This window comes from Brachycentrus maculatus, unplaced genomic scaffold (genome assembly GCF_059751285.1).
Source record: "Brachycentrus maculatus isolate JH-2025_06_01 unplaced genomic scaffold, ASM5975128v1 h1tg000005l, whole genome shotgun sequence".
In the NCBI taxonomy this organism is placed as follows: domain Eukaryota; kingdom Metazoa; phylum Arthropoda; class Insecta; order Trichoptera; family Brachycentridae; genus Brachycentrus; species Brachycentrus maculatus.
This window is the reverse complement of record NW_028280760.1, coordinates 2942913-2969064: the sequence shown is the minus strand read 5'-3', so window position 1 is coordinate 2969064 and position 26152 is coordinate 2942913. Positions and strand designations below refer to the sequence as shown.

At 35.0% G+C, this 26152-nt stretch overlaps 2 protein-coding genes across 2 annotated transcripts in view; one reads left to right on the top strand and one right to left on the bottom strand.

The window, feature by feature from the left end:
* Positions 1-330: 330 nt before the first annotated feature.
* Positions 331-23301, bottom strand: LOC148313861 (cholinesterase-like). The gene is made up of 13 exons (XM_088257647.1): positions 22378-23301; positions 15442-15594; positions 14032-14169; positions 10827-10973; positions 8785-8938; positions 7984-8195; positions 6997-7167; positions 6079-6280; positions 4839-5026; positions 3854-4146; positions 3569-3764; positions 2993-3108; positions 331-761 (listed from the first exon to the last, which is right to left on the bottom strand). Exons 1-13 carry the CDS (start codon positions 22660-22662, stop codon positions 452-454), a joined length of 2565 nt encoding a protein of 854 aa, XP_088113773.1. The 5' UTR covers positions 22663-23301; the 3' UTR covers positions 331-451.
* Positions 23302-24293: 992 nt separating this feature from the next.
* The window catches only part of LOC148313860 (neurogenic protein big brain-like), a 129786-nt gene continuing 127927 nt past the window's right edge, over positions 24294-26152 (top strand). The window contains exon 1 of the mRNA XM_088257659.1: positions 24294-25154. Coding sequence (XP_088113785.1) covers positions 24830-25154 — 325 coding nt within the window. The 5' untranslated portion in view covers positions 24294-24829. The remainder of the gene's footprint in view (positions 25155-26152) is intronic.

Here is a 26152-nt window from a genome sequence, read left to right as displayed (position 1 = left end):
GAACATTTCTCAGCTGCCCAATTTGGTAACTTAATTAAGGGGACAAATAACTTAAGTTTACATTTATTGGGAAAAGAAGTGACTAATTTTTTTATATTATATATATCTCAATTCTATACTCAAATAGCACAAACAGGTAATTTGTGACATCATTATTGTTTATAGAAAAATCATTTTCTAAATTCTCCATCATAAAACAAACGATTCTTTAAAACAAACGGCCCTCATTGTTAACTGTTCGACGGAAAAAAAAAAAAACATTTTGAAAATAAATTATCATTAAGTTATGCGCAAGTGACAATACAATATGTACCCAACGTAAATGTTTTTTTTGTAAGTTTTTTTTTTTAAATGCCCCTAATAGGTATAGAAATTGGGCCTCCGAGTCGTGTTTGTTACTAACGTCCTCATTTTAAACCCCGTAACTAACAAAAATGGTAAAAATTTAAGATCAGACTTGAGTCTGCGGAACTCCTTGGACAAGTTGAGTCTTTACAGACTGCCTCGCTCTGGGTTTGGGGGGCGGAGTTGCGCGGGACGGGTTGGGACTGCTGGACACGTAGTTCCCTTCCTTGAGAGACAGGGCACTGCCCGAAGACGCCTGACTGTTGGGCCGGGAGAGGGAGAGAGTCTGCGGTCGCAGGGGCTTGTCCCGATATTCGTAGACGTTGTCCCGTGATCGGTGCGTGTTCTCTATGCCTCCATCGTCAGCTATTTCAGGCAGCATGAAGACGTCCCCGTTGTAGTAACGATCTGCCTCTCTGCATGGTAAAGAAAAAACAGGTTGGAATTGGATAAACTTACCTTGGAACACATTTGGACCATGAAATGCATAAAAACATGCATTTTCATCCTTTTTCTGACTCTCTTCTGCTCCCAATGGTGTATGGGCACTGCTCCAAATAGATAATTATACTTAAATCATTAACAATCATGAATCTCATGAAAACAAGGTGTTCACTCCGACGCTTCAGGTACTATTCCAGTTATATAAAATATGTTTGGTTTAGAGTAATAAAATCATATTTATTTATGTTGATCACCTTGGAAATCAAAACTGGGACCTCAAGCATAATAATAATAATAATAATAAATGCACTTACAGTCCCGTAGTTAGTGTCGCGGACTCTTGAGTCAGAGTTTCTCAGTTCAAACCCACTCTACTACAATTTGATACCTATTTCTAATGATGAGCTGCTAACTCACAGAAATAGTATAAAGTATTTTTATAAATAACAAAAACACAAATACTCCTCTTTCAAAGAAAATAAAATAATTTAAGAAACCATGTATTGTTCGTGTATTTATTTCTTTATTGGAGGTCAATATGTATGTACATGAAGCTTCTGTACAAGAAGTTTAATGAATAAAAACATACGGAAACAACAAGAACAAAAAACGAAAAAATCCTAAAATATAAGTACTGAAAAGAAAAACCACTACAAAACAGGTGCAAAAAATATTTGATTCAATCCAAAAAGCAGAAAGTTTCATAGATTGCAATGTGTAGTTAGAATAGAAAGATTATACGTTACTGCTTAATGATAATTGGTATCTTCCTCGGAATAGCTCTGCATGCAAGTGAAACAAACACCATTCAAATATATTGTTTCTTAATAATTTAATAAGTAGGTAAAAATAATTCTTCAAATTTTATGTACATATTTCAAAATTCCACAACCAATTATGTACACATAGAAGGTAAAATTCAATAATTTAATAAGCATATTTTCATGATTCTTATAATGTTACCGTAGAACGGGGCTACTTGAACTTTGATGTGTTACTTGAGCCCAGTACATTTTTTAAAATTTAGATCTTTATTTGGTCTACAATAATGAACGTATCGACATGATTCATTGTTTCCCTGACAGGTGACACTTATTGTCACGATACATTCATTATTGCAGACCAAATACAGATTTTTTTGTACTGGGCTCAAGTAACACATCAAAGTTCAAGCCCCGTTCTACAGTACTATAAACGTATAAAAATCATATCTTCACTAAGAATTTTCTCTTTAAAAAAATAGGAAACAGAAAGTGACTTATCATTGGATAATTTAAAAAATGACAATACATTTACTGTCTAACATCTTCCGTGCGTTCCGGAATTTGTTCCTTCAAACTGCATTGAGACTACTAACTGAATAAGACGGTTAGCACTTCCTATGATGCATAAGTACTTGTATCTACGGAGTATTGTGAATAAAACACAACAACTGCAATGTCACAGATTTCAAAGCATCCGTTAATGTCCTTTTAAAGGTAATTTGAAAGAGACATATTTAAAATGCGGTTACAAAATTTTTGTAAAATCGTACAAAAATAAAACATACCATTTTCATTGTAATTTTTAGGTTTTTTTTATGTGATCAGACTCTATTGTAAACAGTTTAGAATGTGTTCAAAAGTCCAGTTTTTTTCTCACATATATAGTACATACTCAGCGTGGAATATAGAGTTCAATATGATAAAGATATAAATATGTATACGCTAACCAGATCTATAAAAAAACATTCAGTATTTTGATGCATATATGAATGAGTTTTTCTATATTCCTGGTAACGCTTTAAAAATTATAAAATACTTATGATAAAATCACCAAGATATGGAAGACCTTTTAAAATAACTTTTTATTTGAATTACTTGTATAACTTACACAAAAATTATCCATATCAAGTCAAGTCTATGGTGAAATTCATAGCAATGATCAAATAAAGAAATTATTAGATAAATCCCCTTATTCTTATATGACAATTTCTATGGATTTTAATCAAAACTTCATATTGTTTGAGGATAAGTATTATGAATCATAATTCATTGCTTTTTTGTTCAATCCATGTCCTCTATTATCAAAAAAATCTAATATTTAGTTATTTTAAAAGGTCTGACAATAGTATGTAGTGGAATAATAAGAAGAGGAATGGTGGATAGATCCTTGCCCAGCTACATGGATTTGTATGTAGAGAGGCACTGACCTGCGTACCTACCTCTTGGCGTTCCTCCACAGCAGGCAGCACACCACCAGGAACACCACCAGCAGCAGGCACGCGCCCGACATGCTCCAGAACGCTATCTGCAGCGGCTCCTTGGGCTCCCACCAGAACTGGAATCAAACGTGAGGAATTGTACGCGTTGTTGGCCAGCATACGGAGTAATGCGGAAATGTATGCACTGTATGCCAGCATACAGAGTAATGAGGAAATGTATGCGCTGTATGAGTAATAAAGAAAGGTATATGCTGTATGCCAGCAAACAGAGTAATAAGGAAAGGTATGCGCTGTGTGCCAGGATACAGAGTAATGAGGAAAAGTATGCGCTGTGTGCCAGCATAGAGAGTAATGAGGAAATTTACGCGCTGTGTGACAGCATACAGATGAATTAGAAAATGTATGCACTGTATTCCAGCATACAGAGGAATAAGAAAATGTATGCACTGTATTCCAGCATACAGAGTATTGAGGAAAGGTATGCGCTGTATTCCAGCATACAGAGGAATAAGGAAATGTATGTACTGTATTCCAACATACTAAGTAATGAGGAAAGATGTGCGCTGTAGGCCTTACCTCAGTGACTGGCGGGTAGGTTGGCACAAGATGACCTATAACCGTCGGAAGATAGTTGGTCCAGAAAGCGCATTCAGTTTGTCGGAAGTTGAGCAAGATACTGGAGTTGTATGTCGTGTTGACATTCAGGTATTTGAGTTCTCCCGCTCGAGCCACTTCGAAATGAAGTCCCAGAATTTGCTGACGAGAGGGATTGCTGAAAAAAAAACCATTGCACATGTTAGATTAAAGAGAATAATAAGATTTCCATAGTGGGTTAAAAAAATATAGTGCGTAAGTCCTCACCCATATCTTGCAAAATCACTGTATGCCTTCATGAAGAAGTGGCTCATGTTCCTGTCATTGTTGGTCCACATCTGGCGGTCCAGTTTCCACTTGCTGGGAAAGAACTCGGTATCCATGAAGGGAGCTCCGGTGAGGAAGTACTGCTCCATGTTGTGGGGGACCTTCCTCCACTCGGGCAGCTTGAGGGCCTCCACGGTGGTGTTGAGCACGTAACTGTATACAGGGACGTTGTGCTCCAGAAGCAACTTGACCATGCTATCAGAGGGAGCGCGGAACAAGAAGTCCGACAGTAACTGAAAGGAGAAGTAACTTGTTACTGTCAATCGCAGATCATTACAATAAATTAACCGTTTGCCTGTACCACATACGGGCAAAAAAAATGGGCCTTTGCGGATCTGCCCATACCTGGTACAGGCACCTTTACGAACAAATACCTCTAACTGATTTTAACATATTGTTTTATGAGGTGGTTGAATGTGTTCTTGCAGGGTGGCTCTATGTGTATGGACATTAGTGGACTCTTTGTCAGTTTTATTTAGTATATTTCGATATCATATATTTGAAATAAAAAACCTGCCCTTTTGCAAAATAAAAACTTTATTAAAACTCATCAGGATTAAGTCTTAAATCAGCATTGTGATGTAAAGAGTGATTGAGATGGCAACAGACAAAGAGCATTTCTTCCTTTCTTGATGTGCAATGCAAAATTTGACTGTATTTCTCCGGTGAAGGTGTTAAGTTTGAATAGGAATGAATTGAAGGTTTGAAGAGGATCCTGTTAACCTCTTTTTTTGGTCTACCTTGTAGGAAATGGAGGAAGATTCAAAGGGAGGTAAAAGAGAATAGCAGCTTTGGCCAGAACACTCTTGTATAAGTAGAATACCTACCTAGTGGAGACCCTTGAATTGAAGCCAAATAAGTTACAATAAGGATAGGAGATGTTTTCTATCGTACGTCATAATGTAATACTAATTCAATAACTTACATGGATATACTGCTCTCTGATGTGAGTAGTGTTGTGCGGGTTGGGCCAGTAAGTGTACATGTAGCGGACGGCCTCGTACACTCCGATGGGATTGAGTGTATAGTTGAAACGTAGGACCAGTTCTTTTATTTTTTGATCAAAGAATTTTTCATTGATTTCGTAGTATGGCGCCAGAGTTTCATTTTCAGCTGCAAATAATAAAATAAATTAAGCGTGGTTTTATTTTGTCAAGTTTGGCAAGTTTTTAGACACAAACTGTATCACCTTTTCTTAGTTATAAGATGGAGAAAATCAAAGGAAGGGGAACAGGAGGAAAAAATGTTACGGTTTCAAAACATTAAGGAATCGATGAAAATAGTTTGGAGGATGTGTTTAGGATGGCCGGATATAAAATGCTTATTCTTATTTATTAGACTTCTTGTAGAAAATAAATTACATTGGCGGGCTTATTGCTACAAAGCAATATCATCCTACCAACCAAAAATAAACATGTGATATACAGAAGTAAAGTGGGCCAAACAGAAAAACTTTTGTCTATATTATAAGTGCCCTTGAGGTAATATTTAACAAAAATGGCGCTTAATAAATTATCTTAATTTATTATTATTATTGTATTGAGATTTCAATTTCAAATAATAGATATTAAGGAATCGTGCCTTTTTTGGCACACAAATTCACTACTCAATGCCTATTTCTTACAGAGATGAAGGGGCCACAACGCTCAATCACCTGATGAGCAAGATAGAAACTGCTGTTGAAATTGGAGGTTATATAATCTCCAGACAATGTTGCCTCAAATAAAGTGCTGTTTCACAATGTTGCCTCAAAAAATGTGCTATAATGTTTCTCTAGGTGGTTTTATTTCAATTTATTTTCAATACATTACATTTAGTTTTTTTTAAAGCATCAAATACATTAAATACATCATACATTAAAATACATCAAAATAAAATATATGCAAGAACTATTGCTAAAGGTGTAGAAGAATCCCGCTTCGGAAAACTCCTTCAGACACATGGAACAGATCAATATCCAATGAGATATTGTTCAACATAGCGGTAGCTCTTCCTACAGGCATAACCATCGGCAGGTTGGTCCTGTGTAAAGGAATGTGAAACAATCTATGCCGACGCTGTCTTAGGTAACTATCGGGAACATACAGACCAAAGCAGCTGTATGCAGTTTCTGGTGAGAGTTGCTTGAAGGAGAATGAGGAGAGAGTTGATGGAAGGAGCCTTACATATGATGTAGGCGGCCTCTTGCATGGTGACGCCGGCCATGTAGGAGAGGCCCCGGTTGAAGTGGCCACGCCGCACCAGCTGCTCCGGGGTCTCCTTCAGGAACACCCAGTCCCGCTCGCGCCAGCCCTCGTACCACTCGTCCCCCGGGTACGTGAAGTTCACGTCCAGTACAGGGCCCCAGGGAAACAGGCCCACGTGCGGCTGTAACAGGGAAACCAAATTCTCATTAAACAAGCTGAGTCCAGTTGAGATTGGACACATAATCACAATGTCAGAATAAACATATTTTCTATTTGGAAAAAAATTATTTAGGAATCTTCTTCTTTATGTGTCATGCCAGGTCCTCCTAACTTCAACAATCACTTGAGAGTAATTTTCCTTGTCTTGGGCAGCTCTAAATAGCACCTCGACCGTTATTATATGGGAATCCAATCTTTAAAGTTCATACAGTTAACATATTAACACAAAATATTCTCAATGGTGAATGTTTAGTAGTATTTTGTCCGCCTCCGTAGTGCAATGGTCAGCACGCACGGCTACTGTTCTAGAGGTCCCGGGTTCAATTCCTAGGGGGTCAAATAAATATTAATGATTTTTTCACTTTAATATTCATTCCATATTACCCTGGATTGGACCTGAAGCGGAGGGCTGATCACCTTTCCTTCATGATGTGTTAACGATCAAGATAACACTGTGTTTGTATGATGCAGTGCCCTATTCACCACTGGGGTGCGGATAAGGGTTTCAATGAATATTTTAGCAACAAAATACGTGAAGATAGTCGTCAGAAGCTAGATTTAAACAAATATATATATAACAAACCCTTACACAAAACTCATTGGACGCCATTACATTATGAGTTATTGCTGCAAAACTTATTGTGACAGTAATAATTTTATTGATTTGAAGAACCATACCTGGAATTCGGCATTTCCCAGTTCGTAGAAGTTCCTGCCCTGCTTGAGGCAGTTGACGAGCTTCCACGAGGACTCGATGGAGCAGCCGAGGAGCTGCCCGAACACTCGACTGGTGTTCTGAGCTCGGTACTTGTCCACTATCAGGGCCCAGTCGGCCAGAGCCGAACCACTCTGGAATAAGTACAAATACATGAAAAATTTGCACATACTTTTAGATGGAATAAAGCATATATGGGTAACCAACGGCCTGCTGAGCTATTTTGTCCAGCCCTCAACCAACTCGGCGAAGAATATACAAATTTACGGGCATTTGTAAGAAAAATCATTTGTCTTTTTGGCAGCACATATCGTAGTCGTACAGGAGAAAGTGACCAACTAACGAAACGTAAAATGTTCAGGAGGGCTATATAAGTTAATTTTGCTTGGCAATAAAATAAATATCAATGCAGTTAGTCATTTTTAACAAGTCAATATATTATACTTCTAAGTTTAAAATCATATTTTTTCAGGACGAAATTAAGCTAGTAAGATATCAAAAAGTCAATAATCACGTTTTTGTAAAAAATGCACTTGGTCACTTTCTCCTGTATGACTACGATTACGTGTGAACAGTTTTTTTTTGAGGATAAAACACACTTAATAAAAATTGGAACGAGGATAACAGATGAAAACCTTGAAAATTCTATATGATTACCTTTAAGGAATACCAACACCAATAATGATAGTCTCTTAATTCAAGTACAAGGCCAATCTTCACACTACATTGTAATCAGTATATAATATTAATATAATGTCTTTCATTATATAAATAAAAATATGAATTTAAGAAGTAGCAACGTGTTTTATTTAATTAAATATTACTTTATTATGTTTCATAATTTGGTCCGGCTTTTGACTCGGAAACAATGATAATTCAGCCCCAGACCTAGCAAAGGTCGCCCATGCCTGGAATAAAGTACAGCATCTGAAGAGACAAGTGTACTGTACCTGCGCGATGACCTTGTTGACAATGTCCTTGGTGTGCGGGGCGACCATGAGCAGCCCCGCGGAAGCGGCCCCCGCGCCCGGCCCAAACAGGGTGATGGTGTTTCTGTCTCCGTTGAAGAACTCCACATTGTCGTGTACCCACTTTAGTGCCAGCGCCTGGTCCAACAGTCCGTAGTTGCCGGGAGAGTTGGAATCCGCCGTGCTCAGGAAACCTGCCACGGAAAAATTATTGTATTTCTCACGGATGATGAACAATACATACTCTAATGATGCACAAGGTAGAGAGCCATTTAAATTTACAAAATGAAACTACAACAGTACAAAATACTAAATTCTGACATCAAAAAATTCAAAAACCTCAAAATTCTAACAGTTTATAATTTAAATACTTTAAAATTTAGACATATTTTTAAGTATATAAAATATTTTCAGCCCATATTTCAAGATTTAAAAAAAAAATTATTTATCGGCCGTAATGACCAGTTGGTAGATATAGAGTTACAAGTTAAGTTTTAAAAAAATTATAAGATGTAATTTTTTTTAAAGGAATAACCCGCAAAGCCTGTAATTTTAAAGGCTTGACTGCTGGTAGGATAGTAAGAATTGGGAAGGTAAATGTAAAAAATATATCACAAACGCCCAGGCCAATTGAAAAGAAATCTTTCTTGAAATTATTTTGCAATTAGCTGGAATCGAACCTGCGACGCCAGTTTCACAGTCTATCCAACTACGCCACGGCGCTTATCCTTTTTTTTAAAGTACTTTTTTTAAAAGTGAAAAGTAGAAATGATAAATATTTACCAAGAGCTCCAAGGCGATAGTTGATGGAGACCACAACGACATTGTAGAAGGATGCCAGGATATGTGCTGGGAAGGAGTTGGAAGCTCCCCTGATGAAGTCACCCCCGTGGATGTACACCATCACCGGATATTTTTGAGCCACTCCCGCTTCAGTCTAGCAAAAGAAAACCATAAGTTCATTTATTTTTTGTATATATGTATATTGGCAGTGCAGTGGGCCTTTTAGTTGCGTGCAGTAGGCCAGTAGTTGAGAAAATAAGGCGCTGGAAGCCGTGTTGCCTGTAAATTGAGTTCCTTCGCCAAAGCTTTCAGGATTACTTACTTATTGAATTTGCTAGACATGCTTGTGTAAAATTTTAGTGTAATACCAATTTTCTGTATTATTTCCAATGCAACAAAAACACCTTATGGTAAATTTTGCATATTCAGATCACATTCGGCACTCATTAATCGGGATAATTGGAGTTAAACCGTAATATTATGGAATATATTGCTGGTTGAGAAGCAAATTAATATGTGCATTATGACAAGAAATTTAAAAAAATATATATTTTACGATTTTAATGCAACGTTATATAAAAAACATTGCATTAATGACTTTTCTAAATTTACATCACTTTTCAATACTGAGATATAAGTCTGATACCAAAATTCACATCAAAAAGCAAATTTTTAAAAAAATATTTATTTAGATAATTTTAAAGTAGCAAAATAATAAAATTTTGTGATCGTTATATAAAATTATGTGAATCTCAGTATTCTGGGAGTAATTATGTGTTTAATTTTTTACATAAATGGCAAGTTTTTTTAAAGCCGATGTGATATTACATGAAAAAAAAAGTAAAAAATAATTGTGTATAGAAGACAAAATAAGGTTAAAGTATTCTCGAACCATTGAAGTTAGCTTAGTCATGAGATTAATTTGTTCAATTTAGCCAATTAAGATGTTAGCAAGATCAAGTGAGATCCTTACAGTGAATTAATTGTTCCTTTCCGTTACAGTGGTCTTTTTCTGCCGCTGGTGCATTTCACTCAAATCTAATGTATTTTTACAAAGAAATATTGTAGCTAAAAAAACTGTATCGATAATAGTACATACCTGATGTTTCATTTAACAATATAAAGAATTCTGTTTACTTAACATAGTTTGATAATATTTGAACGCTGATCAATGCATTTATTTATTTCATGTAAATACCTAACCAGTAGTAACCTTAATATATGTTTTTTCGTGACATATTTTGTTTCAAACATTCACTTCCTACTTCAATGGATTGACCATTGTGACATTTTTAGTGATTCACCATACAAACCAACATACATAAGTACAGCGATTATTTAATAAAATAATATTTAAGGGCATTTATAACAATTTCTAAACAAAACATTTTTAACTTAAAACATTGTTTGCGGGAAACGCTTAAAAGCGTCTTTTACATACTATTGGCAGAGAGCTGGAGACGCTTATAAGTGTTATGTGTGCTTACTTTTGGTGCAGCGCGAGATGCCAAAAAACATTGTACAGATCGGAGTAGAATTGGGGTTGATGAAAAAACCGCCCGACAACAATGTTAATAAAATCCATAAAAATCATCACAAATTTAAACAGAACTAATTAAAATATTTAGTAATAGTTAAAATATTAAGTAGTAATTAAAATGTAACTTTGTTTTAAAATCACTATAAATATTTTATTATAACTTAATTATAATGTCTACCAGCTTCGAAGCTAACTGCTTCTTTATCAAGACTGATTAATACTCTTGATTAATACTATCTTGATAAAAAAGCGGTTAACTTTGAAACCGGTAGACGTTATAATTAAGTTACAATAAAATATTTATAGTGATTTTAAAACAAAGTTACATTTTAATTATAAAATGGCAAATCACAAAGTTAGAGCTTCAAATGTAAATTATAAATTATTTAGTATTTTAACCAGTCTTCTATGCTTGTCACAATATCTTCAATTATCAGATGGATTTTTATCATAATTCTTGTTTTTTTTTTGTTAATATTAAATTGCTTTACAGTAAGCTTACTTTAGGAGAGTAGACATTGAGATAGAGGCAATCTTCATCCATATCTCGCACACCCTTGGTAGCGCCGGTGAAGCGCACTGGTTGGGGGCACGCCGGACCAAAGTCTACAGCCTGCAAGAGCTGCCAGCCTCGGTGCGGGCGCGGGGGCTACAATTAATTAAAACAATCATGAGTGACAAATGGCTACTATTAGGTATTTTATTTTTTAGATGGAAGTTGCATTTATTATTTACCTTATTGGGTAATATATCAAACACTCTGAGAGTGTTTGATAATGTCTTAATAAGACGAAACGCGTCACGTATTAACATATACATAAATAAATGTAGAATTTAATCCAATAAACCTTGTTTAATTTTGGATATATTACCCAACAATTCAATATGGAATTCTACCAACTGTTTGCAGTTACAATAAATTATTTACCTTGTTTATTACGTACAAGGTTTATACAGTATCTACTCAATGAATTAGGGCCACGCAGAATTTCGCGCAATTTCTCAATTCAAACAGGAATAACTCAGAGAAAACCTTGAATAAAACAACATTGAATTTTATTTACACATGAACACTTTATTACGCTTAAATTATGCATATATTTTCATATAAATATAGTTAGTATTTAGTATTTCCACCTTTGGCAGAAATAACTGCCTCAATTCTTTTTGGCATAGTTAAAATGCACTGTTTTATCATGTTTTTTATTTCTTCGTCTTCTAACCAAATTTTTTGAATATTTTTTTTAGACAGTCTACTGTCGGATTTGGAAATGAGTATAACTTATTTTTTAACATGCTCCATACGTTTTCTATAGGATTAAGGTCCGGAGAATTTCCAGGCCAGGGGAGCAAAGGCAGATTTTTGTTAGACAAAAATTTTATTATTGATTTAGCCCGGTGGCAAGGTGCCCCATCCTGCATGAAGGTGTATGGACCTTCTGTTAGGTCGAGTGTATGGTAGAAGGGCAATAAAATTCGTTCGAGGACCTGCTTATAGGAATTTTGGTTCATTGTTCCTTCCACGAAAAACAACGGCCCAGGTAAATTGTTAATAATACATGACCATATCATTGTTGCAGGGGGGTGTTTGATAACTTTTACCACACAGGCCTCATTGTAACGTTCCATTGGTGTTCTCCTGACGAATCGACGGCTCTCTGTCACGGCTTCTAACCGGCACTCATCACTAAAGATGACCTGAAAAATAATGAAAAATTGAGTTTAATTCAAAAATATAAGTTTTTTTACTAAAATGATATGTTGAAAATTCAATTTAAATAAATACCTTTTTCCAATCATCTACCGAGTAATTTCGATGTAGCCTGGCCCATTTTAATCGATCCGCTTTCATTCGTGGTGTCAATTTTGGTACTTTTACAGGGCGCCTGCATTTCAGATTTACTTCGTAAAGACGTCGCCTCAGTGTTGATACCGATATATTTATACCCTCTTCTTCCAATTTTATTTTTAATGTTTTTGCTGATGCACTACGGTTTTCTAAGGCACTTTGAATGATTTTTCGATCAGTCCTCGGTGTTGTTTTTCTAATCCTACGACAGTTCTTTCGCCGATTGCTGGTGGCGGGTGACTGATTTTTTATTGATTTTGAAATTCTGGCCACTGTTTAACGAGAAACGTTTTCTTTTTTTGAAATTTCTCTAGTAGATAGTATTTCTGATTTCAGTAGCACCATAACACTAGACTTTTTTTCCTCAGAAATGTCTTTACTTTTTCCCATTTTGTCCTTTTCAAAAAAAACACTTGTGTTTACAAAAAAAAATTATACTTTATGAACTAAAATTAAAAATTAAGTTTTTTTCACAAGACACGATAACTATATAACCTCTCTGAACAAAACAACAACCAGAACTCAAGAAACTTCACTAATAAATGAGATAGGACTATTTTTTTAACTTTCAACTATCTGTCTACCTGTGCTAATTAGGGACCTTTCTCAGAAAAAGGGTTTGAAATTTTGTAAAGGCTTAAATAATCCAGGTATATTTTACATATTATTGAAGGTAATATACATGGTATTAGATGTCAATAGAAAACTTAAAGTATTTATGTCAAATAAATATAATAATCCAAAAGATTTCAGAGTATTCAAAAAAATAATGGGTGGCCCTAATTCATTGAGTAGATACTGTAGATCATTAAGTGGATTTATGTTTCTTGTAACTAAATAAAGATGTTTTATTTTTATCTGTGTTGGGAACAGGAGGGATAATCGAGTGTGGCCCAGTCAGGAACTTCTCAGAATTTGCTCATTACTGGGAGAAAACCACATAAAACTCTTCAGAAGCCTGACTGTTGACTGTCATCAGCAGATCTTTCGTACCACTATAAGAGGGTTGATTTTACTTTTAGGTATTAGCATACTCAAGGGAGAGAGAAAAGATATTATCTTATTATATCTTTTAATTGCCAGTAGATATTCGTACAGTGGTGCCTGGAATATACAATCGTAGTCACATATTAACTAATTTACTTGACTAACTAACCATCATACCTGTTCTTCACAGGGGTAGGCAGAGAGAATAGAATGTCACACCAATCTGTCTCTGTAAACAATCTTCACCCCTTTCACATTCATGTATCTCCTCATACATACTTGCCGATTATTACAACCCCTGAACTGATCACGCAAAAGTATTTGAAATACTTGATCATGCCAAGTTTTCCTAAGTCTTCCTCTGCACCTATTTACAAATTTGTCTTATAAATTTGTTTTACTTTTTTCTACACTCATTTGATTCACATATCAAACCCATCATCTCAACACACCTTTCTTAATTTTATCGGTAATGGCTTATCTCAGCCTTGCATTCTTTCTTCCTTATATCACCATTCGAACATCTATCATACATTGTTTTGTTGCATATTTTTGTATCATATCTTAGTATGTCAAAATTATCCCAAAAGATGTCTCTCCATGTTTTAATATTGACTTAGACCAATGAAATCAGTTGGATAGTTAGTATGGTCTGCGTCATAAACACTGCTTGTTTTGGCCGTGGTGGTTAAAAGATTGAATAAAAATGAAAATACAGGCTTTCACATTAATCAGTGCACAGTTCAACAATACTTTCTTGGAGGTAATTGAAGGGACTTCTTGAGCTGAATTTTACATGTCAAGTGCCAAATTACTAGAAACATAAAATTTAAAGAGCCTCTAGTGTATTATGGAATATTTTTTTGTTTACCTTAAATCTTCCCTCGAGAACTGGTGGAATGGCGTAGGGAATACCGAGGAAGGCGCTACACTCTCCGTGGATTCTCTCCACAGGGGTAACCCAGGGCCGGTAACCGGAGTCAGGGTCGGGGTTGTCATACATGTAAACCTGAAAATACAACAACATGTAACATTGCTAGAAATTGTAAGATGCTTAAGTTGTCAGACTGGTGGTGCTAGACCAGCAACCTGACCAAACTCACTACCTTGATCTGATCATGATAAGGTTCCATTTCCTACTTAACTCTACTGTCAGAAAAACTTATATTTAGCTACGATAAATTGATGTAATTTTTTTGTTATCTCTTTGCTATAACTGTTAGAGTGCTGAGAATCTATATATCGGCTATGAAATACTTTGCCAAAAGTGCGGCCGTCGATATACTGACAATAACGCCAGTGTATTTTGGCAGTCGAGCTGGAAGGTTGTGTCACAGTGTACACGCCTTTCTTATAATCCAATCTGTAAATAATATTCACTAAGAAACAAATTAAATTAATTTTTAGTGATAAATACAAATACATTGTGTTTCCCTTACAATGCCAAATTTGTCCGATAGTGATGTTGAAAGCGATGGTCAAATATCGCACGAAAATGTTTATTCTTATTCCCAAATTAATGATAGTGACAATGAAATTAAAATGTTTACCAGTCGGAGGATGCACATCACTAGCGAAAACTTCGAGGACGAGCCAATTTCACACAATTGTGACAAATTCATGTGAATTTAAAAAAATCCATGTATTTTCTCAAATTGCATTTATTTTTAATATATATAGGTAAGTACGTTAGTATTTGAGAAAAATATCGTTGATTTTGTACGCAGCTAAAAAAAGGACCATTTTTGCAAAAAAGGCCTTAAGCAGTTTTAGAATACATATCGCTCACTCCTTTTAAAGTCATATATCAAAAATCGACAATTTTCAGTTGTGCATGTTTTCAGAATGTCCAGAAAATGTACCATATCCCAGCAAAAGAAGCATATTTTTAACTTAATATTTACCCGCTACAGGGCAGAAAGTGTTGTTTTTAGCATTTTGAAGAAAAGGTATTGTTTAATTATTTTTTTAACTATCCTAAATATTTTTCAAATGGAGAAAAAACGTTCAGGTTTTACCTAAAAAGATCTGTTCCACAGCAAAAAGTTCAATAAGTGGGTTGATATTTATTTTTAATACATTTCATTATATTCTTAAACTTTAAAAACGATCTCCTGAAAAATCAAGTTTTTTGATATATGACGTTGCTGAAAGGAGTGAGCGATATAAGGAAATATCTCAGCACTAAAATGGTTTATCATCATAATAATATTTTGAAACATTATGGGATTTACAAATGATTTACTAAAAACCTCAAAGTATAAAATGGTAATATATTTACCTTGAACCCTTGCACCTGTCCATAGTTGGTTGTAACAAACACATCGCGGGGAAGCTGGCGAGAGTCTCTTCTCTCCTTACCCTGAAGGTCCTCCCTCCACCCGGCTAGAACTCCCGGGAATACTGCATCAGGGTTGTTGGGATCAATCGGAGGCTGTGTATCATGAAAAAAAAACAATATTAATGAAACAAAAGGTAAACGTCAAACTGGGTCATACATTAGCAATCGATCAAAAGTTGAACTGTGTGGTTATTTTTATACTTGACTCAGCAAGGCTATGTTTAGACGAACTAGTACTGTTCCATATTTGGTTAGAACTGAATATGTATAGCAATACATGTGTAGTATGGCTCTATCTGAACAAATTGCATGTTTGTAAGATCAATGCCACAATTTGAATTTGCATTTTTTCAGGAGATGCATTTGAAGCCCTATAACATTGTTACATAGTTATGTTGTACTATTTATAATAATTGGATATAATGAAGTCTGGACAATATTTTAATGTACGATTATAGCTTAATGCACAGACAATTATGGTGTTCCCTCTGCTTATTGTGTTATTTTCTCTTGGCTTATAGCATCCATGATTTTTTTTTTAATTATAAAATAATCCTGATAATATTAATATTTTTCAAGTGATGACTTTTAATTTTTTTATATTAAAAAAAAGCTTTTTATTTTTGACATTTTTAAAACACGTTTCTCGAATAAACATAATTGAAAAGAACATTTTGTAAAAACATGTTGATATTTAAAAAAAAAAATAATAACGAAATTTTAAGTTTAAAAAAAAAATACGAAAAAAATCCTTTTGTATTTATGTGATTCGCCAAAAATAAACAATTATTTGAATATTTATTCTGATACCTAAATAACGTTTTACGTAAATAAACTTATAATCAAATGTCACCTCAATTCGCGATTTGTTAACCTAAAAATAGACGAAATTAAAATTCAGACAATTTTTATGGGCACCCCTGTTTAATTTTCGACGCCTCCAACTGCACAGACGTATTTACAAATTGATATAGGCGCGGACTTGTGTATTTATTTAATTATAATGTACCATTCACAATTCATAAAATCGTTGCGCCGTGCAATATTATAATTACACGACCACATCCGTTATCATTTTCAATCATACAAACGTATCACAAGTACATTATCAGAGCAGCAAACGCACTTGCTTATAAAATGGAATGAAAATACGCTCTATTTACATTTGAAGTATGAAGGCAATGAAGTAAAATCAGGGGTGGGCTGGGGAGCTCTAAAGGGGCTCGCGCGAGCCCCCTTCTAAAATTAGGCGGATTAACGACTACTACTACTATCACGCCGTTTCTGAATGGCTAGGCAGAGAGGATGGAACGCCACACTCGTCTATCCTAACATACATTCCTAGCTTCCTTCACATACATCTAGTAATACATGCCGGCCGGTTACGTAGAATTTTGATACGACTAAGTCGTTTTTAGCCGGGACTAGAGTGAAGGACGCTAATGCTATATGAGAAAGGAAACGGAGGAGAAATAGCGGATACGATAGAATAGAGAAATAAGAATAGCAGCAATGGCTAGGGCACTCAAGATTTCTTACGCGTACTTATTTTACAATATTAGACATAAAGTTACGTAGATATTAACGTATAAAAGGTCCGAAGGCTGAAATTGTAACTATTTTTCCTCGTTATAAATAAACATTAGTGTTTTCTATTCGAGATGTCAGCATTTTAAAATATGTATTAAAAATTATACAATACAAAAGCGCAGACAAAAAACTGCTACATTAATACGTTCAATGAGTTTAAAATGTCATACAGATAAACTTAAATTCGCAAACTCTCAATTTTTTTAAAATCAAATTGTACTTTCTATTTAAACAGCATAAATAAGTGTATTCCTTCATGTTCAAACCGGCTAAGAACCATTGTCTTTATTCAATACGACTCCCGTGTTCAACGCGTGGCTACAATATTTGTATGGACACGGGAGCTGTGTTCGACGTACAGAACGAGTTAACCAAATCAGTGAATTTCGTAGAGAATTTTTACAATCGGCGTTTTCTTCCTGCAAATCAATATCAGGGATTCGAGTCCCAGGAGGGTCCAAACAAATATTAGTGATTTTTCACTATAATATTTATAATTATATTATTCTGAACTGATGTCTGAAGCGCAAGATTGATCGCTTTGTCTTCACGTAAGAAATGGTCAAGATAACACAGATAACATCGATACGATGCAGTGCCCTATACACCATTGGGCGCGGATAGAGGTCTTCTTCTTCTTTAGCCCTCTGTCCTCCACTGCTGGATATAGGCCTCTTCCGTATTCTTCCTTTTTTTCAGTTGGTTGATGCTTGCAGCCAGTTTTTACCCCCCACAGCGGCTTTGTCGTCGGACCATCTTTTTTGAGGTCTTCCGACGCTTCTTTTATTCCCCCAAGGTCTGCATCTTAAAATTTTAGGGGTCCATCTTGTGGGGTCTTGTCTCGCAACATGTCCTGCCCATTGCCACTTTAGTCTTGCTACGCGATCCATGATATCCGCTATTCTCATAATTTCTTATTTTATATATTAGGCTTATTTCAAGCATGGATCTTTCCATGGATCGCTGTGTGCATTTGACATTCTCTGTATTCCTTTTTGTCAGAGCCATAGTCTCTAAGGGTGGTGACTGACCGGAGCATTTCATCGTAACGTAACGTCGTATCAGCGAGCATCCGAAACTATGGATGGAGCGCTCGGCTCGCTGTACTGACTATACGAATGCTCGCATCGTAACGTGTTACGTTACGACGAAATGACTCCGGTCAGTCACCACCCTAATGCATATGTAGGAAGAAATCTATATGAAGTTGGAATCAAAGTGTCGGGTTGTGGTCCCGTGGTTAGTGTCGCGGACTCTTTAAGTCAGAGTTTCTCGGTTCGAATCCACTCTACCGCAATTTGATACCTATTTATAATAATGAGCCGCTTAGGCTCACAGAAATAGTATGAAATTGAAATATTTGTGTAAATAATATAAACACAAATATTTCTCTTATTTAAAAAAATATATATTTGACCTTCGTTTCATACTAACCTCGCGTTAGATGTAGCACATTATATGTAGCACATTATATGTAGCACATTCACATATGATTCATAATGAATTTTTAAAAATATTTTCTATAAATTATAAAATACTAAGTATGGATAGACGTGTATTGTACAACGCGTGTAATGTATGTATGGTAGGCACCTATAGTTTTATCCATTTAATTGTAATACATAATTTTCTTAGTCATAGTAGTGGTTATAAAGAAACTCATTGTGGTCACAATGATTTGTCATCTGGCGTGACTCCTGATATACGTCTTTCACTTCCTCAACCTCCACACATTATTCAGTTACGTGTCGCAAGCGCCTCATTCTCATCGTAATGATAATTAACCGCCCTACACATACGAACGTACGTGATACGCGCGGTTTTTCTTCACCATTCCGCGCTAACCCGTATGACCTACGCGCACGAGAAAAGATATATGTTCCTAATTAACTAACTAACTAACTAACCATCACGCCGCTTCCCCGCAGAAGTAGGCAGAGAGAATCGAACGCCACACCACTCTGTCTTTGCAAACATTCTTTGCCTCTTCTACATTCATGCATCTCCTCATACATACCCGACGATTATTACGACTCCTGACCCGGCCGCTTTCAAGTATTTGACATACCTGATTGTGCCAAGTTTTCCCGGTCGTCCTCTGCTTCTTTTTCCAACTACATTCGCCTCATAAATTTGTTTAGCCGTTCTTTCTTCACTCATACGCTCCACATGTACAAACCATCTCAACACACCTTTCTTAATTTTATCGATAATGCTTATCTCAGCCTTACATTCTTTCCTTATTTCATCATTCGAACATCAATCAAACATCGTTTTGCCACACACTCGTCTGAGGGATCGCACTTCGACTGCATTCAGTCTGCTTTCATCCTTCTTTTGCCAACTCCATGCTTCGCTTCCATACATAAGGGTTGGAACCAGAACTCCATTGTGTACTGCCAATTTTATTTATTGCGTACCGGATACACTGACAAATTTTTGTCAGGTTTTATCCCTGACAATATTTTGTGACAACAAACATTGTGATTTTTTTGCCTGTTTGTTGTAAAAAATATGTCTGAAAATAACCCGAGAGTAGGGTGGTTAAAAGCAAAAAGTTCTACAAAAAATATTGTTGGGTTTTGACATTACCTTATATTATTTATTTGTTATCTAACACATAATAACAAATTACAATAATGTGCCCTCACTGAGTTTTCCTGTGCCGAGGGCACATTTTACAATACTTTTTATAAAACTACACGAAAGAAAATTGTTAATGACATCTAATCAAATACGACATTTATGGATAGCTCATTCATACAGAAATAAATATATGGTTTTGAAAAGAACCAAGTTATTGAAAGTAAGGAGTTTTCAATATAAGTTCTAAAAAACAAAAAAAGCCCTATGTATATTCTAAAAAAATGGGCGTGAACTGACGTCCGGCTCTCAGCGCTGTCGGACGCTAACTAATGCTATTATTGCGAGTAAGGCCTTAAAAGCGAAAATTAAAAAAATATATATATATATTTGTTGTTTTGATTTTACCTTATTTTATTCGTTTATTTATTTTCCATGATACACATAATTAAAACTTACAATAATGTGCCGTCGCCAAGTGTTCTCGTGCCGAGGGCACATTTTACAATACTTATTTACAAAACTAAATGAAAGAAAACTGTTTTTGACATGCAATCAAATACGACATGCCCAAATGATACGATCTATTTCAGATCTACCCACCTCCGCTATCCATTTATGGACAGCTAGTTTATTTTTACAGTTAGTTTCGTTATATGATGACTAAATAATTTTAAAAATGCGATCCCTTAGACGAATGTGTGGAAAAAATTACATTAAAATTGACAGAATTAAAAATGAAGATATAATATGTATTTATAAGGATTGTAGGGCTGAGTTGGGGATAGTTGAAAATATTAAGAAACGTTATTTTACATATCGCTAACATCTTTCAACAACGTCATATATCAAAAAACTTGATTTTTCAGGAGATCGTTTTTAAAGTTTAAGAATATAATAAAATGTATTAAAAATAAATATCAAGCCACTTATTGAACTTTTTACTTTGCAACAGATTTTTTTAGGTAAAACCTGAAGGTTTTTTCTCCATTTGAAAAATATTAAGTATATTTAAAAAAATAATTAAACAATACCTTTTCTTCAAAATGCAAAAACAACACTTTCTGCCCTGTAGCGGGTAAATATAAAGTTTAAAATATGCCGCTTTTGCTGGGATAAAGTACATTTTCTGGGCATTCCGAAAACATGCACAACTGAAAATTGACGATTTTTTTTATATATGACGTTGTTGAAAGGAGTGAGCGATATGTGGAGCGAATGGATGACGAGAGAATGACTAAGAGAGTATATTTGGCAAATATTAATGAAAGGATAGAACAGAAACGACAAAAAGAGTTAACACTACAAGATCAATAGGAAAAGGTGACAAAGGCGTTCATTACGAGAGGAGATGTAATGGAGAGGAAGCTAGGATTGATGTGACGTTCTATCCTCTCTGGCTACCCGTGCAGGGAAACGGGGTGGTGGAATTTATAGTAGTGGTATAAATAAGTTTCATATACTCGTTGGAAAATGTCAAAAGTTGTAAATATTATGAAAAACATCTGGTTTATTGGTTAAATTAAACCAGCGATATTTGTTCAGTGCAAAACAGACACTTGGAACAACGTTTCGCCTAAATTTGTATTAACTCGAATAAAAAGATCTTATTTTACACGCATGCACAATCAAGAAGCGAGATTTCGCTTTATCTGAATAATTAACTGTACTTTAGTCGACCGTTCCTCCAGAATCTTGGTAGAATCACATCGGATTCCCACACTCAAAGAACAATGAAAACTATGCGTATCTTCAAATTTGAGAAAATTGGTAAATATTTTTACCAAAGGTCAAGTATAAAATTAGGTGGAAAGGTTCCATTAGTTGGGAAATTGTTATGTTTTATTCCTACGTATGCCATTAATAACAGAAGAAAAAAAATATTGGGTCATAATAAATTACCTTTTTACATGGGTGAATAAACATATAGAGCAATAGTTTGTTGCACATATGAATTTACCTTTCCGCAAATCAAATTTGCCTTTATAGCAAATCAAATTGGTCATTATCAGAAATCAAATTCATCTTCCCACAGATCAAATTTACCTTCCCACAGATCAAATTTACATCCCCACAAATCTCATTCACCTTTTTCAAACCAAATTCCCTACCCGAAAATCGAATTCGCCTTCTCACAAATCTAATACGCCTTTCAACAAGTCAAATTCGTATTTCTGCAAACCAAATTCACCTTCCCACAGATCAAATTCACCTTTCCACAAATCAAATTCACCTTCCCACAGATCAAATTCAACTTCCCACAAATCAAACTCACCTTCCCAAAAATCTAATTTGTCTTTCAGTAAATCCAATTCACCCTTTTCAAATCAAATTAACCATATACAAATCCAATAAACATGTTTTCGATTCAAATTCATATTTTTCAAACCGAATTCAGCTTTTTTTCAAATCAAACTTTATGCCAAAGAAAAAACTGTATTTGTTTTAAATTTGCACTTTTATCTTGAAGACATATTTTATTTGTTTTGATAAGGTAATTAATCAAATGAACCTTTTCAATAATTTCCTAACAGTTCCACAAAAAAACCGAAGGTAACGTTTTTATTGGCATTTCTCTATACCTGAAATTCTGAATGAATCATTCGTCATTCTTTATCTAGATACATACTTCTTGATGACTGATAAACATGCGCTATGGTAAACATTTTTTTATACAAATAATAATCGGGGCGGTTTTCTCACCTGGTTATATTTAAACCTCTCATCCAATGGTACATCCTGGTTGTATGGAAACCCTCCTTGAGGGTGATACTGGGGCTGGTAGGGGTTATATTGCTGTCCAGGTGGAATGTATTGCCCATATCTTCTGTTATTGTACGTGTATGTCTTATAGTCACTATCACCAGGATTCGGAGGAATGTAAATACCGTCTTTATTATAAACTCTATTACTAGACCCCGGATTCGACTGGGCAAAACTACAACGCAGGTAACATAAACACAATAACACAAAACTCACGGCGGCCATTGTCCTTTCTAGGCTCGCCCCCAAACAAATCAAATTCACCTGACCAAAATTAAAATCCACATAAACTACCTATGCACTGATAAAACTCCGCAATTCGTCCGAAATTTACAAGCTATGACTCCTAACATCATAGCTGCGATAGCATTATGAAAAAGAAACACAAGTTTCACTAACGAAATTGACAAACTTCAAAAGTAACATACGTAACGAGGTGTTACGAAAACTTTCACAGGTAGGTTATCACTGGCACATCGATGGCGATTTACTACTGAATGCACGTTATACTTTATCAAGTCTGAATTATATTTATCACAGATGACTAATCTATCGGACGTTATCTACGAGAAATGACAACGCCCATGTGGAGCGAGAATCGCGCAACGTCCATTCCCGACTGTCGTCAACAAAACTACAAAACACCGATGGCCGTTGCTTGGTGACCACAAGATACGGTTACAAACTATGAGTGCATTAATAAAACTGTTACGAAGGATATGTTTTACGAGGAATAAAATAATTAAAAATTAAGAAAAAATACTTAATTTAATAATGAAAGGAATATATAACATTATTGTGCAGACGTTTATTATTTGATTTCTTTTTTATTCACGGACACGGACACCATCTGCCGACGCAATCGTTTTATTGTTTTTTACCACTTTCGTTTGATTTTGTTTTTACAGGTGGCAGCACAGTGGTTCAGATTTCAGGTAATAAAAATATACATAAACAAACTTACCTGCAAAATTGCCAGGTGCGTCTCTATCCTTATTGTTGATACAAAGATGGTTTAAATTAAACAAAAATGTCCAGTAATTAAAATATGATAATGTTTAAATACATTTTAGTACTAGAAATTGGCGAATATATCTTATTGTTCCGACGCATGAAGTTTTCCTAAATTGCATTTGGATATTTCCTAGCGTTATGATGGTTTTAAAAATAAACAATAAATAAGGAAATTAAAACAGAATAAACAAAAAATTAAATTATTAACGGAAATGTATACAACCAGGCTAATTTTAAGTATTTAAACTGTGTAACAATAACATTCGATCAACTTCAAGCAATGAATTTAAATTTCCCTCTTATACACCACCATCTATTGGCAGTTTCAGAACATGTCTTTAATATTTTTTTATATCACCAAATACAACCCATTATCCCGTTTCATTTATTTGAAAATATGGAAGTCAATTCTTTTTTTTGTAAATAAACTATTTAAGCAATTTTTAAAATACAAATTTACCGTACAATTTAATTTTATAGGATGTATTTTACCCCAGTAAACTGTATTATTCGAAGCCCGATAGATGGCAGTATACGCTTCAATACAGCCAATTGAACAAAGGATTCGTAACAGGTGCAGGAAAGAGACAGAGATTCTCGGTTGTCCAAATTTAAAACACAGTAAGGGACATTTTTTTTGCAGTAGGTTTTTTTGCATTTTTGAACTAAGTAGAGTCTACTTAGTCCATAAATGCAAAAAAAACCTACTACAAAAAAAATGTCCCTTACTGTGTTTTAAATTTGGACAGCCGTTCTATTCTGATGCGAGATAAGGATGGCATGCGAGGGGTGAACAAGTGATTTCTTTATGGCGGATAGCGTTCGCTGCTCATTTTATTTAGTTAGGGTTGGAATATTTCGTGCGGAGGTTGTCAGCGACGTTCGAAAGGCGGGAACTCGACATGATTTCGTAACTCGAAAATTCGAATTTCGCCGCGTTCCGAAAACGCGCCAAACTCAAAACATTTTCGTGTGTAATCATACTTTATGAACGCTAGCATATTTTTTGTGTTTCAAAATAGTTTTATATTGTGCAATAATTAAAATATTATTATTTTTTACTAAAATATGATTTTCTGTGTGACAAGTTCAACGCCAAAGATAATTTAAGTGCAATAAAATATATATTGTGTGAATTTTACGCCGTAACAATATTTATTTGCGACATTTAAATAAATTAGTACCTACCTACATTATTTTGATTTGTGTTGTTTCTCGGACGTACACGAAGAAATCGTCTTATTGGCGTAATATACGTCGCTTTTTTGGTTGTTTTTGTGATTTTTAAATTGTTTCTCGGACGCACACAAAAAAAATTGTCTTATTGGCGTACTATACGCCGCTTTTTGGTTGTTTTTGTGATTTTTAAATTACAAATATGGCAGACGAGACATTCCATATACCCGAGCAGGCGTTGGAAGTGCAGCTGGCCCGCCTGGTGGAGCGGCTGGAGGCCATGCGGCCGGAGCCGGGGGCGGCGGCGGCTGCCGTGGAGCCGCGCGTGGAGCTGCGGGCCCTGGAGCTCTGGCGGGCCGTGATCTCCGAGTGCCTGGCCACGTTCTTCTACGTGGTGCTGGTGACGGGGGCAGCCGGGGGCGCCGGAGGAGGCGCCGGGGCTCCGCCAGCCCTGCTCGTGGTGGCCGCCGCCATGGCAGCGGGGCTCGCGGCAGCCACGCTCACGCACTGCTTTAGACATATTTCTGGTAAAAGAAAACGCATTAATTTATATTTTAAGCAATAACTTTGTGATTTTCCATTTTATAATTGAAATATAAATATGTTTTAAATCTTTTTTTTAATTACCTAACGTCCAAGTGACTCTGAAATCTAGCTACGGCTTATGCAACACCGCTTATCATGACCCTACTCAGGCTTCAACTTTTTAAGTTTCATAGCCTATGCCTACTCGTGAGTGGAATTACTCTTTGTATTTAAAGTTACTATAATTTCATATAATTCATGAGTGAAAATTCTAGCCAAAAACACTAGCTATGTTTTAAAATCAATATGTTTTGAGAATTTAAAACAAAGTTATAATCTAATTGGAAAACACATTTATTTCGTTTAAAAATATTTGTTTTTTTGTTGTTTTTTTTTATTATTTTTCTAACCCATATCCCAAACCTAACCTAACCTAACCCATATCCCATATCAATGGAAGATAGGGTAACGTATTGTCAATTTCGATCATCAATTATATGATAGGAATGCAATCATTATTACGATTCGGATACCAGTCCATGGTAACATCAAATGATTATTAGAATGATAACATCACTAATACTTATGTATACATATTAGAGTTCCTGATTTTATACGTTATGTATTTTGACCATAACACTTTAAAGCCCAATAAACGATAAATAGCGACTTAATTCTTTTAAACCCTGGTAACAATTAACGTAATTGAATTTTTTGCTTAAAACAACATTTGTGTATTGAAAAAAAATTGTTTTTTTTTTTTTAAATAAATATGTATATAGTTTTGAAAAGAAAAGAGTCATGAAAGGAAATGTGTTTTTAAAAAATTATAAAAAAATATTTTTTTAATATGCACTCTAAAAAATAATCTAATTCAAATATACGTTAATTTTATTTTTTTTAAATATATGTATATTTGATATGGCCCATATGATATAAAATAATATACGTAATATGGCCCCTCGAATTGGATGTTTGCTAATTAATAATTTGACGGTGA